Source organism: Rhineura floridana, chromosome 1 (assembly GCF_030035675.1).
Source record: "Rhineura floridana isolate rRhiFlo1 chromosome 1, rRhiFlo1.hap2, whole genome shotgun sequence".
NCBI lineage: Eukaryota > Metazoa > Chordata > Lepidosauria > Squamata > Rhineuridae > Rhineura > Rhineura floridana.
Window position 1 is genome coordinate 120,749,079 of NC_084480.1, and position 13,743 is coordinate 120,762,821.

General features: G+C 40.0%; 1 protein-coding gene across 1 annotated transcript in view; it reads right to left on the reverse strand.

The window, feature by feature from the left end:
- The window catches only part of SLC24A2 (solute carrier family 24 member 2), a 121,678-nt gene that overhangs the window by 21,994 nt on the left and 85,941 nt on the right, over positions 1–13,743 (reverse strand). The window contains exon 6 of the mRNA XM_061609513.1: positions 7,079–7,173. Within this exon, the coding sequence (XP_061465497.1) occupies positions 7,079–7,173 (95 nt within the window). The remainder of the gene's footprint in view (positions 1–7,078; positions 7,174–13,743) is intronic.

A 13,743-nucleotide genomic window follows, 5' to 3' on the forward strand; every position in this document is an offset into this window, starting at 1 on the left:
TGTACTAACTGGAAAAGCAGTAAAAAAAAGTGCTAGATCAACCCACTGCAAGTGAGGAATGGAAATTAAAATCCAGTATAAGAATATATGTATTTACACTAATCTATTAAGTTGTGATGGTCTACTGTTACCAATTTCTTCCAAAGGTATTCACCCCTTGCCTACTTGATTAAGCATATTTTGGAGTTGTATGTCTCACCTTTGTTCTGCCTCTATATTCTGCTTCTATCCATCTGCTTTAAAATGATGGGTGCAGAGTTGCTTGCCACAGATGTGACACATCTGATGAGCGGAATTGCTTCTATTCTATAGAACTCCACTCAACTAAGTTCTCCAAAAGCTACACTCCCCCCAAAAGTTGTTTATTTAGTGGAAGCATTCAATATACCCAAGGAATCACATGACAGTGAGAAATGACCACCTATTCATAGATTAAAGTATTTTGCCAAAACAGGTCAAGTATGCATTGCAAGGAGATAAACACTTCAGACAGGAACTTTTCCTGAAATGATCTAACCATGTGTTAGCCCTCCGATGTATCAAGCTAAATCCACTTTGCTGCAGCTATTCAATAAGCTGTTTAGTAACCATACAGAAAACAATGTGGACCTCAGTTTGCTTCCTTATTGGATCCAAGATGCCTTTTCACTAAACGTTATCTTTGTCATGGTAGGTACATAATTTTTTTCTGAATTGGTTTCTATAGAAACTGGTAAAAAAGGAGCATGCCTGAGTGGGAGAAGATGTTAATGTGAAACAATGTTATTTTTAGGAAAGTCACAGGTTAAAACAATTACAGCTGAACTTAATCAACTGCTTACCTAATAGGAGAATACTGTTGTGTTCTTAAAATAATGTATATAAAATTTCTGGAGGATCTTCTATAGGTCAACTTATTTTGTGTTTGTGTGAGAGAAGCGCCTCTAATCCTTCTGGTCTTTTTTCTTTTTCTCTTTATCAAACATATTCAGTGCCATGCTATAAATATACACTATTGTAGGACAGAACACTCTAATACAAGCAACAAGAAAATATAATACATGGCCTTTCCATTGAACAATGAGTGGTAGCTTGTGTTTATTAAAATGCAAGTAAACTTACACTTCCTTCACTATCTGGAAAAAAAGGCTTTTGTAATATGCACATTTATTTAAATTCAACTGACTAAAACTGGTTAAAAGCCAGGTGATTAAAGCTGCAATCCTTACACACTGAAAACCCAAGGGCAAGGGTCTCATGATTTACTGCTGGATGATGACCCTGCTGTGTGTGTATTGCTACATTATGAAATATAAATAAATGTTTGCAAAATATACTACTCTCAGATTTGTAGAAGCTATGGTGAAAGCAATCATGAGATGTTTCTTGGCTAGGATAAGTAGTGAAATAAACACTTCCTCAACTTCCAGAGGGGCAACTGTGTTAAGTATTTCAAGGCAAAAATAACAGAGAGACATGTGGGACCTGCAAGACCAGTAAAGACATGTGGGACCTGCAAGACCATTAAATTCAGTGGTGGTTTCTTCTGACAAGACATGTTTTGGACTAGGCTGTCAGCGTAGCATAAGCTTTCATGGACTAGATAGCTCAGTTGGCCAGAAATATAGAAAGAGAGAGAAATAACGGGGCAAAATGGCAATGGAATGCAAAAAAATCCCATCTGTGTAAGGTTTAAAATAAGCAAAATGATCCTACTGAACAGCAATCGGTGATAACACTATAATCACAGTTTTACTATGTTAATTAACAGCCACAGTGGGATAGGAAAACATTGTTTATAGTAAAGCCGAACTTGTTGATTAGTTTGAATTCAGCTATTTGACACTGTATTGTTTGAAATTCATTTTGTAGGGAACTGCAACTTTCAGTTCAAAAGTGAAGTGTTCTAGATTAAAATGTTAACCCACTGGTTTTTAAACATTGCCATTTCTGATGTCAGATTTTGGTCTATTTATTCTTTAATTTGTCCTATGTAAAACTGCTGTGTGACAGCATGGTTGAATTTGGTATAGTTGAACAGACTTGCAATAATTCACGTCCTTTCTCTTTACAGGATATTTGAAATAAGACCATCACAGCACTTTGCTTTTGAAGATGAGACTTCCTGACTCTGCAGGTTTTTCCAGTTGGCTTAGAAAACACTAAATGCTGAATGACTACACATAGAATATTCTATGAGATGCAATTGTACTTCCCTCTGCCTCTGTTCTTCCTGAATAATTTCTGAGCCATGAGCTACAGGAAGGATAGACTTCCAAATTAATTTATCCGATTCTAAACCATTTCGTGTTTTTTTCATGAGCTAAAAAAATCCTTCCTTGTGAGACAAAGGACAAGATGCAGACAAAGTTTTGTTGTTGTTATGTGCCTTCAAGTCGATTATGACTTATGGCGACCCTATGAATCAGTGACCTCCAAACGCATCTGTCATGAACCACCCCGTTCAGATCTTGCAAGTTCAGGTCTGTGGCTTTCTTAATGGAATCAATCCATCTCTTGTTTGGCTTTCCTCTTTTTCTACTCCCTTCTGTTTCCCCCAGGATTATTGTCTTTTCTAGTGAAACATGTCTTCTCATGATGTGTCCAAAGTATGATAACCTCAGTTTCATCATTTTAGCTTCTAGTGACAGTTCTGGTTTAATTTGTTCTAAAACTCAATTATTGGTCTTTTTCGCAGTCCATTGTATCCGCAAAGCTCTCCTCCAACACCACATTTCAAATGAGTTGATTTTTCTCTTATCCGCCTTTTTCACTGTCCACATTTCACATCCGTACATAGAGATCGGGAATACCATGGTCTGAATGACTTTGGTGTTCAGTGATACATCTTTGCATTTGAGGACCCTTTCCAGTTCTCTCATAGTTGCCCTCCCCAGTCCTAGCCTTCTTCTGATTTCTTGACTATTGTCTCCATTTTGGTTAATGACTGTGCCAAGGTATTGATAATCCTTGACAAGTTCAATGTCCTCATTGTCACCTTTAAAGTTACATAAATCTTCTGTTGTAATTACTTTAGTCTTCTTGATGTTCAGCTGTAGTCCTGCTTTTGTGCTTTCCTCTTCAACTTTCATCAGCATTCATTTCAAATCATTACTGGTTTCTGCTAATAGTATGGTATCTTCTGCATATCTTAAATTATTGATATTTCTCCCTCCAATTTTCACACCACCTTCATCTTGGTCCAATCCCACTTTCCCTATGATATGTTCTGCATACAGATTAAACAAACAGGGTGATAAAATACACCCGTCTCACACCCTTTCTGATGGGGAACCAACTGGTTTCTCCATATTCTGTCCTTACAGTAGCCTCTTGTCCAGAGTATAGGTTGTGCATCAGGACAATCAGATGCTGTGGCACCCCCATTTCTTTTAAAGAGCTAAGCAGTCTTAAATCCCATTGATTTAAGGGGGAAAGTGAACAGGTGCTTAAAGGTCTCTAACTGAAATAAAAGTGCTTAACTGGGTTTAAAGTGCTGGATCACAACCAATGTAAATAGAAGATAACAAGATTCACCTGAAAAATTGAACCACTGTGTTTTGCCTTTTTTGTTTGCTTGCTAACCTTGAAGACAAGTCTTAAAGTGATTTCAACTTTTAATTCAGGCTATCAGGATATATCAAATGGTGGAACACAGGAATACTGGTGATGACTCCAATTATGAAGACTTAAAAGTGGGGATTCACTTGTCAAAAACTCATTCTGGGTAAAACAACAACAGCATTATTTTCCGAACCACTATGCCATGCAAAGAGACATATCTCTCACTCATAGTTTCCCACACATTGTAGGTTTTCTTCTCCCTAACAAGGGAGGTCATTTGTCTGTGGAGAGAAGCTGAATTCTGTAGAATTCTAGTCTTTTAAAGGGAACTCCCTGGATCTTACTGTCCTGCTGATGAATGCAAGGTCAGTGACTAATAAAACCACTTTAATTCAGGACTTAATCCTGGATGAATGCGCTGACCTTGCTTGTATTACCGAAATCTGGCTAAATGACCAAGGCGGAGTAGGTCTGTCCCAGCTCTGCCCACCAGGTTTTGTGGCACTCTAGCAGCTTAGATCCAGGGGACAGGGAGGTGGGGTCACAATTGTCTGCAGGGAATCTATCTCCCCTGTCAGGTACCCTGTCTCTAACACCTCCAGCTTTGAGTGTGTGTGCCTGGTGTTGGGCCAGGGAGACAGAGTGGGGATTCTGTTGGTGTACCATCCACCCGCTGCCCAACAGTCTCCCTCCCTGAGCTGGTGGAGCTGGTCTCAGCGTTGGTGTTGCAGTTCCCCAGGCTGATAGTCCTGGGTGACTTCAACATACATGCCGAGGTTAGACTCACAGGTCCAGCTCTGGACTTCATGGCTGCCATGACAACCATGGGGCTGTCTCTAAGACCATCTGGACCAACGCGTGTGGCAGGACACACACTTGAACTTGTGTTCTGTTCAGGACAGGAAGAAGGTGATCTGAGAGTGGAGGGGTTCTTAGTGACTCCATTGTCATGAACAGATCACCACCTGACAAGGTTTAGACTTTGTGCCCCCGGTAACCTTTGCAGGGGTTCGTGATTTGTTCAAGTTCACCAGTGAGTTTCAAGGTTGACTGGAGATTTGAACTTGACTGCTTCCAGATTTATGCCACAATAAATCCATTGTGTCTTTAAGGTTCTACAAGAACATTTAAGCCTTAGAACCACCATTTTCTTGTCCACAGAACCTTGCAGAAAGGCTTTTTATAACTGATTTATCCTAAATTCAGCCTCCAATGTCTATCCATACCTCATCCTACCAGCATACCTATGCATAATACTTGAGGTATGTTGCCCCAAAGAACTTTTGTTTGGTTTAATCTCATGAAGACAGCCTATAGGAGATATTAATGTGACCAAGGAAGTAGAGGGCATGTAAGAAAAGTCAGGCTTTCCTGCCTGTTCACATTCTTTCTCATCAACAGGATATGGCCCCTTCAGAGATGTGAGATTTTTCCTTCTCAATCTGTGATAAAACAGCCATTAAACAAATGTCTTGCAGAAGAAATAAAGAGGATTATCCTCTGGGTCATAGACCCTTTTAAGAATCTCATGAAAACTATGGACCCCCTCCCCAGAAAAATGCACATGCTGTAAAGCACATACACACAAAACTGTACATACAATTAATTTTATTGCATTGGAAATTGATTTTCTTTTTGTGCCCGGTTCATGGACCCCATGAAGACCACAGCTTAAGAACCCTCCACTCTGTGCTTTCAGCTTCTTTCCCGCCATGTCTACATTTGTCAGCACCCTCTTCTTATCAACATCTTCCTTTGGACCCTTGCTTATATGAGACAGCAAATTTATGTTCTGTTCATGTTATGGTTCTGTTTAGTAGCAAATCTAAAATAAAAGAATTTGGCTTAAGTTGCAGTTCAGTTAATCACAGTTGACAGGCTGCAGTCTTGGGGGGAAAATATTGTGCTCAGTGCAAGCAAGCAATTTCTATTAATGGTGCCTAGCGGTGTGCATATAATTCCCTAGGCAAATGCTAGAAACGTACCCTGGAAGAAAACATTGCTGACTCTGCCCTGATCTTGAGAAAAGTGATAACTCAACAGAAGTTTTAAAAAAGGTCCATGTGCTATGTATCACACAACACTGTTATATCATCTTATGTGAAACCACTATTTTTTTTAATCTGATGGGGGAGAAATTGGATTTGCTTCGCATTTAAAGTTGAATCTATCAAATTCACACTTTCTGAAAAAATATGAGAATTGAAACACACTCATCCTTTGAAATTTCCACATACCTGAATTTTTGTGATACAGTTCTCCAACCAATCATTGCTTTCAAAAATGCATATATCAGGGGAAAATGTGCATTAAAATGAATACATTAGTGAAATTAACACACAAAATATATTATGTTGGAAAAATTTGCTTGCAAAAGTGTGTACATTAGTCAAAACTGCATACAAGGAGTTATAAGGAGAAATTTGCACTAAAAAGCTGAAGAATTTTCATGAGGATTGCTGCAGAATTGCAAATTGCTGCAGAAATGTGGATTCAATTTAAGATTTGAAGAAATGAGAAACTGAGAGAACCAAAACTGACAGGTCCTTCCATCTCTATCTGCAAGGTAAATGGTCTCACATTCAGATTTTTCCTCTTTATGTAATAAGTAAAGAACCCCCACCCCACCATTGTTATGGTAAAAACATGAGAATTCTACTGGATTGGACCAAAGGTCCACATGTGGACCTAGTCCAGGGATGAGGAACATGAGGCACTCTAGACCAGCAAGGCCAGTGCTCAGGAATGACAGGAATTGTAATCCAACATCTGGACGGCCACAGCTTTCCCATCCCTGATTTATACCCATAATTCTGTTTGCAACAGTGGCCAACTGGATACTTCTGAGGGAATTATGAGGAGGTTCTAAAGACTATAGTCTTCCCTGTTGTATGTCATCTGTTATTCAGAGATATACTATTTCTATTTAGCTATACTTTGACCAAAGATCCTCCGTGGCGCAGAGTGGTAAGCAGTGGTAACGCAGCCGAAGCTCTGCTCATGGCCGGAGTTCGATTCCAACGAAAGGAGGAAGTCGAATCTCCAGTAAAAAGGTCGAGGTCCACTCAGCCATCCATCCATCCATGGTCAGTAAAATGAGTACCTGGCATATGCTGGGAGGTAAAGAAAGGCCGGGGACGGAACTGGCAATCCCACTCCATATATATGGTCTGCCTAGTAAATGTCACAAGACGTCACCCTAAGAGTCGGAAATGACTCGCACTACAAGTGCGGGAACACCTTTACCTATACTTTGAACAAGTCATCTAAGCTAGTGGTCAATGCCAGACATTTTGTGGCAGTGTATTCCACAAGTTAATCACACATACTACCAGTGGCTGACCCTAAGTCCTAGTATTGAGAGAGGAAAGAAGAAATCTCTCTCTCTCTCTCTCTCCCCCCCCCAACACTGTTCATAATTTTATTACTATCTCTCTACCCTTTTGTGGTACTTTCTGTATATCATCAAATCAAGCTTAAATACATTTAATAGGGGAGGGAGGAAAAGGGGTGGGTGGGAAATGAGATAGCAAACCTCTTCTGCACCAATAGCATTTCCATTTTGCACTGGTCCTGAACCATCATTTGGTGGGGTCACTTCAACTTCAACGTTTGCACTGTTTGGGAGTTCTGAAGCATAATCCAAAAATAGAAACAAAACAAAAGTAAAATTGAAAACAAACCAGTTACTTCTATCACACTAATACAGCAAATTCATTTAACATTTAAGCATAGGTATTTAATCTGCTCATTTGGTATTTAATCAGCTCATTTAAAAGTGACAACAAAACCAGTCCAGCTTAAACCTACTGAAGCCAATGGTGTTTAAACATTACATTTTTACATTTCTTTATTTGTGGTCAATGACCCGTCATAGAATACAACATTACAAAAGGGTAAAAAAAGGTTAACAAAGAACTTTAAAAGGAAGGTATATCTTAAACAGCTAAAGTGATATACTGGTTACTCAGGATGAACTTTAGAGCATAAACTTTGTGCAGCATGCAGGAATTTAGCAACTCCATTTGTTATTCCCCTGTTAGTGCCTGAAATGAGGTAACGTATTTTATTATCAGGCGACATCCAGGAGACAGTTTCCATTGTTTTTTTAAAAAAATTATGACGTATATATTTATACATAGGACACAATAATATAACATGTTCAAGTGTTTCAATACCGCCAGATTCGCAAGGGCATAAGCGACGGTCAGGGGGAATCCCCTTGTATCTCCCTGTCAAAAGTGCAGAATTAAGAGAATTAAATCTGGCCCTTGTGAAGGCCAGACGGAGATTGGGTACTTCAAGGTAATCTAGGTAGGGAGCCTGCTTATGAAATTTGAAATCCAGTTTAAAATATGCTGGAGAGCAAGTTTTGGTGGCCTCGTTGTTGGCAATTTGGAAGTCGATATCATTAAGACGGTTGCAAATGGATATTCTGGCCGAGGAAAAGGTTTGAGATGACAGATAGTCATAGGATAGACCAATCTGGGAAAGTTTATTCCTAATGTTGTTATTCCAACAGGAAATATGGGTATTGTTCCACATGTGTGCTAGATAACCCAGGGGGGGGTTCATAAGAAACTTTGGTCCAATATTTTAGGGCAAGCAGCCACGCTTGGCATGCCATCAGGCAGGCCAGCTTCTAGTCTGAGGGCCGCTGCCGGAGCACATCTTGGTAAACCCATAATTTGGCGCAGAAAGGAAGATAGGACAGATTCTACTGATTTATTGAATGCCTGAACCCAAATTTGCACACCGAATAATAGTTGTGGTATAATTTTCAGTTGGAATATCTGGATTGCTGCCGGCAGATACCTCCCCCCTTTATGGTAAAAAAAACGTAGAAGTTTTTTAACGTTGTTGCGCACAAGTGCAACAGCGGCTTTTATATGTATGACCCATTTCAAAGATGAGTGGAAAATGATACCCAAGTATTTGTATTGGGAAACTAGGGAAATCTACTGCCCATTAACCATCCAAGTGCCTACATTTCGACATCTTGAAAAAACTAGAATTTTGGTTTTTTGACAGTTGATTATTAGGCGGTTCGAGGTGCAGTAAGTCATGAAAGTGCGTATTAACCTTTTGAGTCCGATCTTTGAAAGGGATAAAAGAACCGCATCATCGGCATATAGGAGGAGAGGGCAGGATTGGTTCCCAATTTTTGGGAGGTGGTACTCCCTAGACAAGCACAATGGGTTAAGGTCATTTAAAAATAAATTAAAAAGGAGAGGGGCTAGGGTGCAACCTTGTCTTACCCCTTTGTTAGTATAAATTGGGTTCGTTAGACCTCCCTCCTTTCCACAGCGAACTTGAAACGAGGTACCTTGATGTAAATTATAGATTAAAAATAGTAATATTTTATCTATGGAAGATTGTGCTAATTTATTCCAGAGGAGGTCTCTAGGGATAGTGTCGAAAGCAGATTTCAGGTCTATAAATGCTATGTACAGTCCGTTACCCCTAGGTTTCATATACTTCGATGCGAGATGGGTTAAAAGGAGGCAGTGGTCTAGTGCAGAATGTCCTTTCCTAAATCCAGCTTGTTCGTCTCCTAATATACTTTCTTCTTCTAGCCAGTTGTTTAGTTTTATCTTTAAGTACGATGTATATAATTTGCCAATTATGGAGAGTAAACTAATAGGCCTGTAATTCGCCAGATCCTCTTTGTCTCCTTTTTTGTGTATTGGCACAACTATTGCTTCTGACCAGGCCTCTGGAAAAATACCAGTATTATTTATGTGGGTAAAGATGTTTACCAAAATCGGGGCCCACCAATCCGAGAAGTTTTTCAAAAGTTCGGGGGGGATATTGTCAGGGCCAGGGGCCTTTGATGGTTTTAGCCTGGCAATCAGTTCAATTATTTCCTCTTGATTGGGAGGTGGCCATTGAGGAAGGTCGGAGAAAACTAAAGAAGAAGTAGTATGTGTAGATTGGGAGGATTCAGTTCGATAGAGTTGCATAAAGTAGTGCTCCCATCTTTGGGGGGAGATGTTACAAGAAAAGTAAGGTGTGGATTTCCAGGAAGCAGAAATAATGGACCAGAATTTTTTTGTATTTTTAGATCTCGCTACGTTTATAAGAAGTTTCCATTCTTCCTGGGTGGCCTGTTATTTCTTAATACTTAGGGTTAACTTATATTTCCTTTTGGTTACGTAGTAAGCCTCGGGGAGAGACTTAGTGTTGGAGTATCGGTATTGTAAGTATATACACCTAAGCTGACGTTTAAGTTCTAGGCATTCTTTGTCAAACCACTTTCGGTTGGAGCTTAGGGTTTGCCTGACTTTAGATGTTTTTGGGGTGAGTATGGAGACTATATAAAGGATTAATTGCCTATAGTTGGAAAGACATGTATACACATCAGAATCCTGTGATATCCTTTCACGTATATTCACAGCTTCTGTGGACTTAAAATGGATTACTAGTTTTGAACATAGAAGTTCAGTCCAAATTGTTTTTTTATGAACAAGGTAGGCACTATTAAGGGAATGATGGTATTCTGATGTTAAATGAGTTGGTTTGGGAATGTAGCATGTTATAGTAAGAGGGAGATGATCACTATTTAGTTTGGTTCCTACTTTAAATTTAGTGATTGCCCTCAAAAGACGGTTTGTTATTATTACATAATCAATTGTATTGCTCCCACGGTTGGAGATGAAAGTGAATTCCCCGTTATCATTTAGTAGTTTACAACCATTTAATATCATCATCTCGCGACTACCTAAAAAACGCGTCAAGCAGATTCCCCCATAGTTAATTTTGGCATCCTTCGAAATTCTGTCATGGGAGGGGAGGTAATGATCGGATTTTTCTCCTTTCCATAATTTTGAGGCAAAAAGGGAGTTCAAAGTGGCTCCAGTCCTAGCATTGAAGTCTCCAGTCAAAATAAGTTCCTCATTAGGGTAGGTGTATTCGAAATTTGATATATATTTATCAAGTGCTTCCCAGAGGGTATCCAAGTGTCTCCTCGTAGTAGACGGAGGGATATAAATGTTGATCATCAGTATGGTTATTGATTTAAAGCATAAAAGTATTGCCATAGCTATACTGTCCAGAGAATGTAATTTCGTGTGGGATACCGCCATCGAAGTAGAAAGAAGGATTGCTAGTCCCCCTTTAGCTCTGCCTTTGTTATTGTCTGGAGGTGTAGCTGGAAGGTGATAGGAAGAGTAGCTGTTGAGTGAGAAGGTAGAATTTGACCAAGTCTCTTGTATGGCTATTATATCGTATTTGTTGATGTAGTTAAGGAATTCTAAGTCATTTGATTTGGAAGTCCATCCAGAGATATTCCAAGAGAGGAGGCAGAAGCCCTCTTTGTTTGTAGAAGGAGGTATAGAGTGTGATAGTGGTGGGGACAGAAAGTTGAGTTTGTTCCCTTGGCCTTCACTTGTACTATAGGTGTGATATCAGTTCAGTTCCTCGTTGGAGTCTGAGATGTCAGCAGGATTATCTTTGTTTATGATGGGCCATCTAGAGTTAGCAACCCTTTGTATATAGTCGGATGGACAGGAGGGACAGCCGAGTTCTGCCGGGTATAAAAATCTCGCCTTGTCCCATTTGTCACCCACCATTATGGGTTTGATTAGTGTACTCGTTCTTGTTTTATTAGAGGTACAAGGTGGGGAATTTCTCAAATCAGATGAAGAGGTGTTAAAATATTTCTCTCCATGTGATCTTATTTCTGAGATCTTCTGGAGGTGGTCTGCTTCCATTGCAGTTGTTTTAAGGTGGTCAATCAGTTTATAAAGTTTGTTTATAAAAATTGAACGCTCTGTGTTTGGAAGTTGAGTATACAAATCTGTAAGCTGGGATTCCTCCGGTTCCAGTTCTTCCAGGCAACTTAGTGCAGTTTTGGGAGCTGCGTCATTTCTAGAGTAATAAGTAGATGTGTCAGAAGATGTCTCCATAGAATGATGGGAACTGCCAATTAGATCAGATTCTTCTGTAGTCTGTTTTTCCCGGCAGGAAACAGGAACACAGATGGCCACCAATGGCCCTGGTTGAGCTGTGTTGATATAATATCTTTGTAGAGTTATATCCTCGTCCTTTAAAAGAATGTCTCTTACTCTATAGATTTGGTTGGCATATTGGTGTGAATGAAGGGTGACAATTAGGCGGCACTTATAAGGGCTTGTGGAGATGTTCAGCAGTGATTTAATAAAATTCGTCCGAGATCTTATTTGTAGCGCTCTTCCAAAACATTTGTCCAAAAAGGGGATACTTGGATATTGAGGCGTGTACCCACAATTAAAGTGATTATAGGAGATTACCAACTTGGAAGGCTGGAGTACTAAATCCCACGGATACATGTGTGGGCAGTTTAGAAATGAGTTTGATCTGCTATCTACTGGCAGAGTCGAGGTTGGTGGTATATCCTTGTCTTCTGATATGGAGAGTACTGCTTCACCGTCTATGACTTTGGTATCGTGTACTATTTGGGGTTGTTTGGGGTCTTGTCCAGCGGGAGGGCCGTTGTGTTTGTATTTCTGTTTAGTTTGATTCAGAGTTGTTTGCTTATCTAGCAGACGAAATAATGGTTTGTAGTTAAAATTCGTAGATTTTTTTTGCTTAAGATTCTTGATATTTTTGGGTTTTTTGAGTGATGTGATGCCTGTGTGTATCGCAGGAGTCCTATTAGTTAGGTTAGCTTTGGTTTTGCAGTCGTGTTTGTCATTTCTGGTGAGATTGGGCTCTTTCTGGTTGTTGCCTAACACTGGTCCAATTGCTTGTACCAATGTATTGAGTAACTTATTGGTTTCTGTAATATAAGTTTTGAGCAGTTTGAATTCTTCTAGTATGTCCATATGTCTTTTTTAAAAATGAATCTTCCAAGCATGTAGGCTTTTTTGAGTTCCCTACACCAGAGGGCGTCTGGTATTCCTCCAATGCTTGGTAAGAATCTATAGTTAGGATTTCCGAGGGGAAGCCTTCACATACTGAGTTCAGGTCTGCATTAAAACCCGCATCCATTAGTTCTTCAGCTAAACTTTTAGCTGCTTGGTTCATCGGATAATGTTTAGTAAAAATCTCATGGGAGAGAGACCACTCGTGGTTCATTTCCGGTGCTGAAGAGGCTCTTAGCCCTTGTTGAAAATAAGCTGTAGGGTTTGCAGAGTTGCTTTTGGTAGAAAAGAAGCTTGTGATTTTTGTTTGCGCTTTAGGTGGGTGATTGACAAACTCTTGCCTCGGGCCCTGTTCTGGCGAATTCCCCTGTAAAAGGGTCATTTGTTTTTATTAGCTGATTAGTACGACTGGAAGATTTACAGCCTTGCCGATTACGCTGCCCAGAAGTAGTAGGAGGGCTCCCCGTCGTAAAAAGTTAGGTGTCCTGTTGCTGTTTCTAGCTATTTTAAGCTGGCATTCATTAGAATGACTTAAGTGTATTCGTTTATCTTTTTAGAGCTTCTAAGTAGTTATTTAGTTGTTTAGTGATAAGGAGCATGCAGCAAGAGAAGGAGAAGCGTCTTACCAGCTGAAATGGCGACCGGAAGTTCCTCTGGTGTTTAAATAAGAATCAGACTAAATGCAAACAAGTTTAAAGCAATATCTTTCTAAACGTTACCTTCTTTACTTCAATATCTTTACTCTATGGCAATTGATTAATCACTCAAACCTTATTTTACATAGCTGCTCACCCAGAGGGAATCTCTTATCATGAATCTTTCTTGGAATTTTCTCTTACAAACACAGCCACCTCCTAGGACCTTGAGAGAAACTGCTCAGGGATTGAATTGGCAGAGGAGAGGAGTTATGTGACTTGCTGCTAGCCTATACGTGGGCATTTATGTTGCTAGAGGGGAAGAGTCAGCAATGCTCTGGGATTCTTACCCCAGTGGAGTGAAGGGCAATGCTTCTCCTTATCCATGATGTGGATAAGGGATGTGCATTGTCCCTCAACTGGTGACACACACACATGCATATCAACTGATGGATTGCAAATGAGCCAATTGGTTGGCCACCATTGGCTTATGTGATTAAAGGAGATCATCTAAGTCAGGGGTGGGGAATTGGATCTCTCCCCTCCACACAGGCCATTTTGGCAGGTGGGTGGGACTGCCCATCTGTGAATCAGCTGATGTTATTATGACATCTTCAAAGGTGATATCTTCAAAGGGACTCACTATCAGTGCTGATCAGCTAATCAAAGCTGACAGCAAGCCCTGCTTGCCAAGGGACAATTGGGTGTGCACTGTAGGTTCC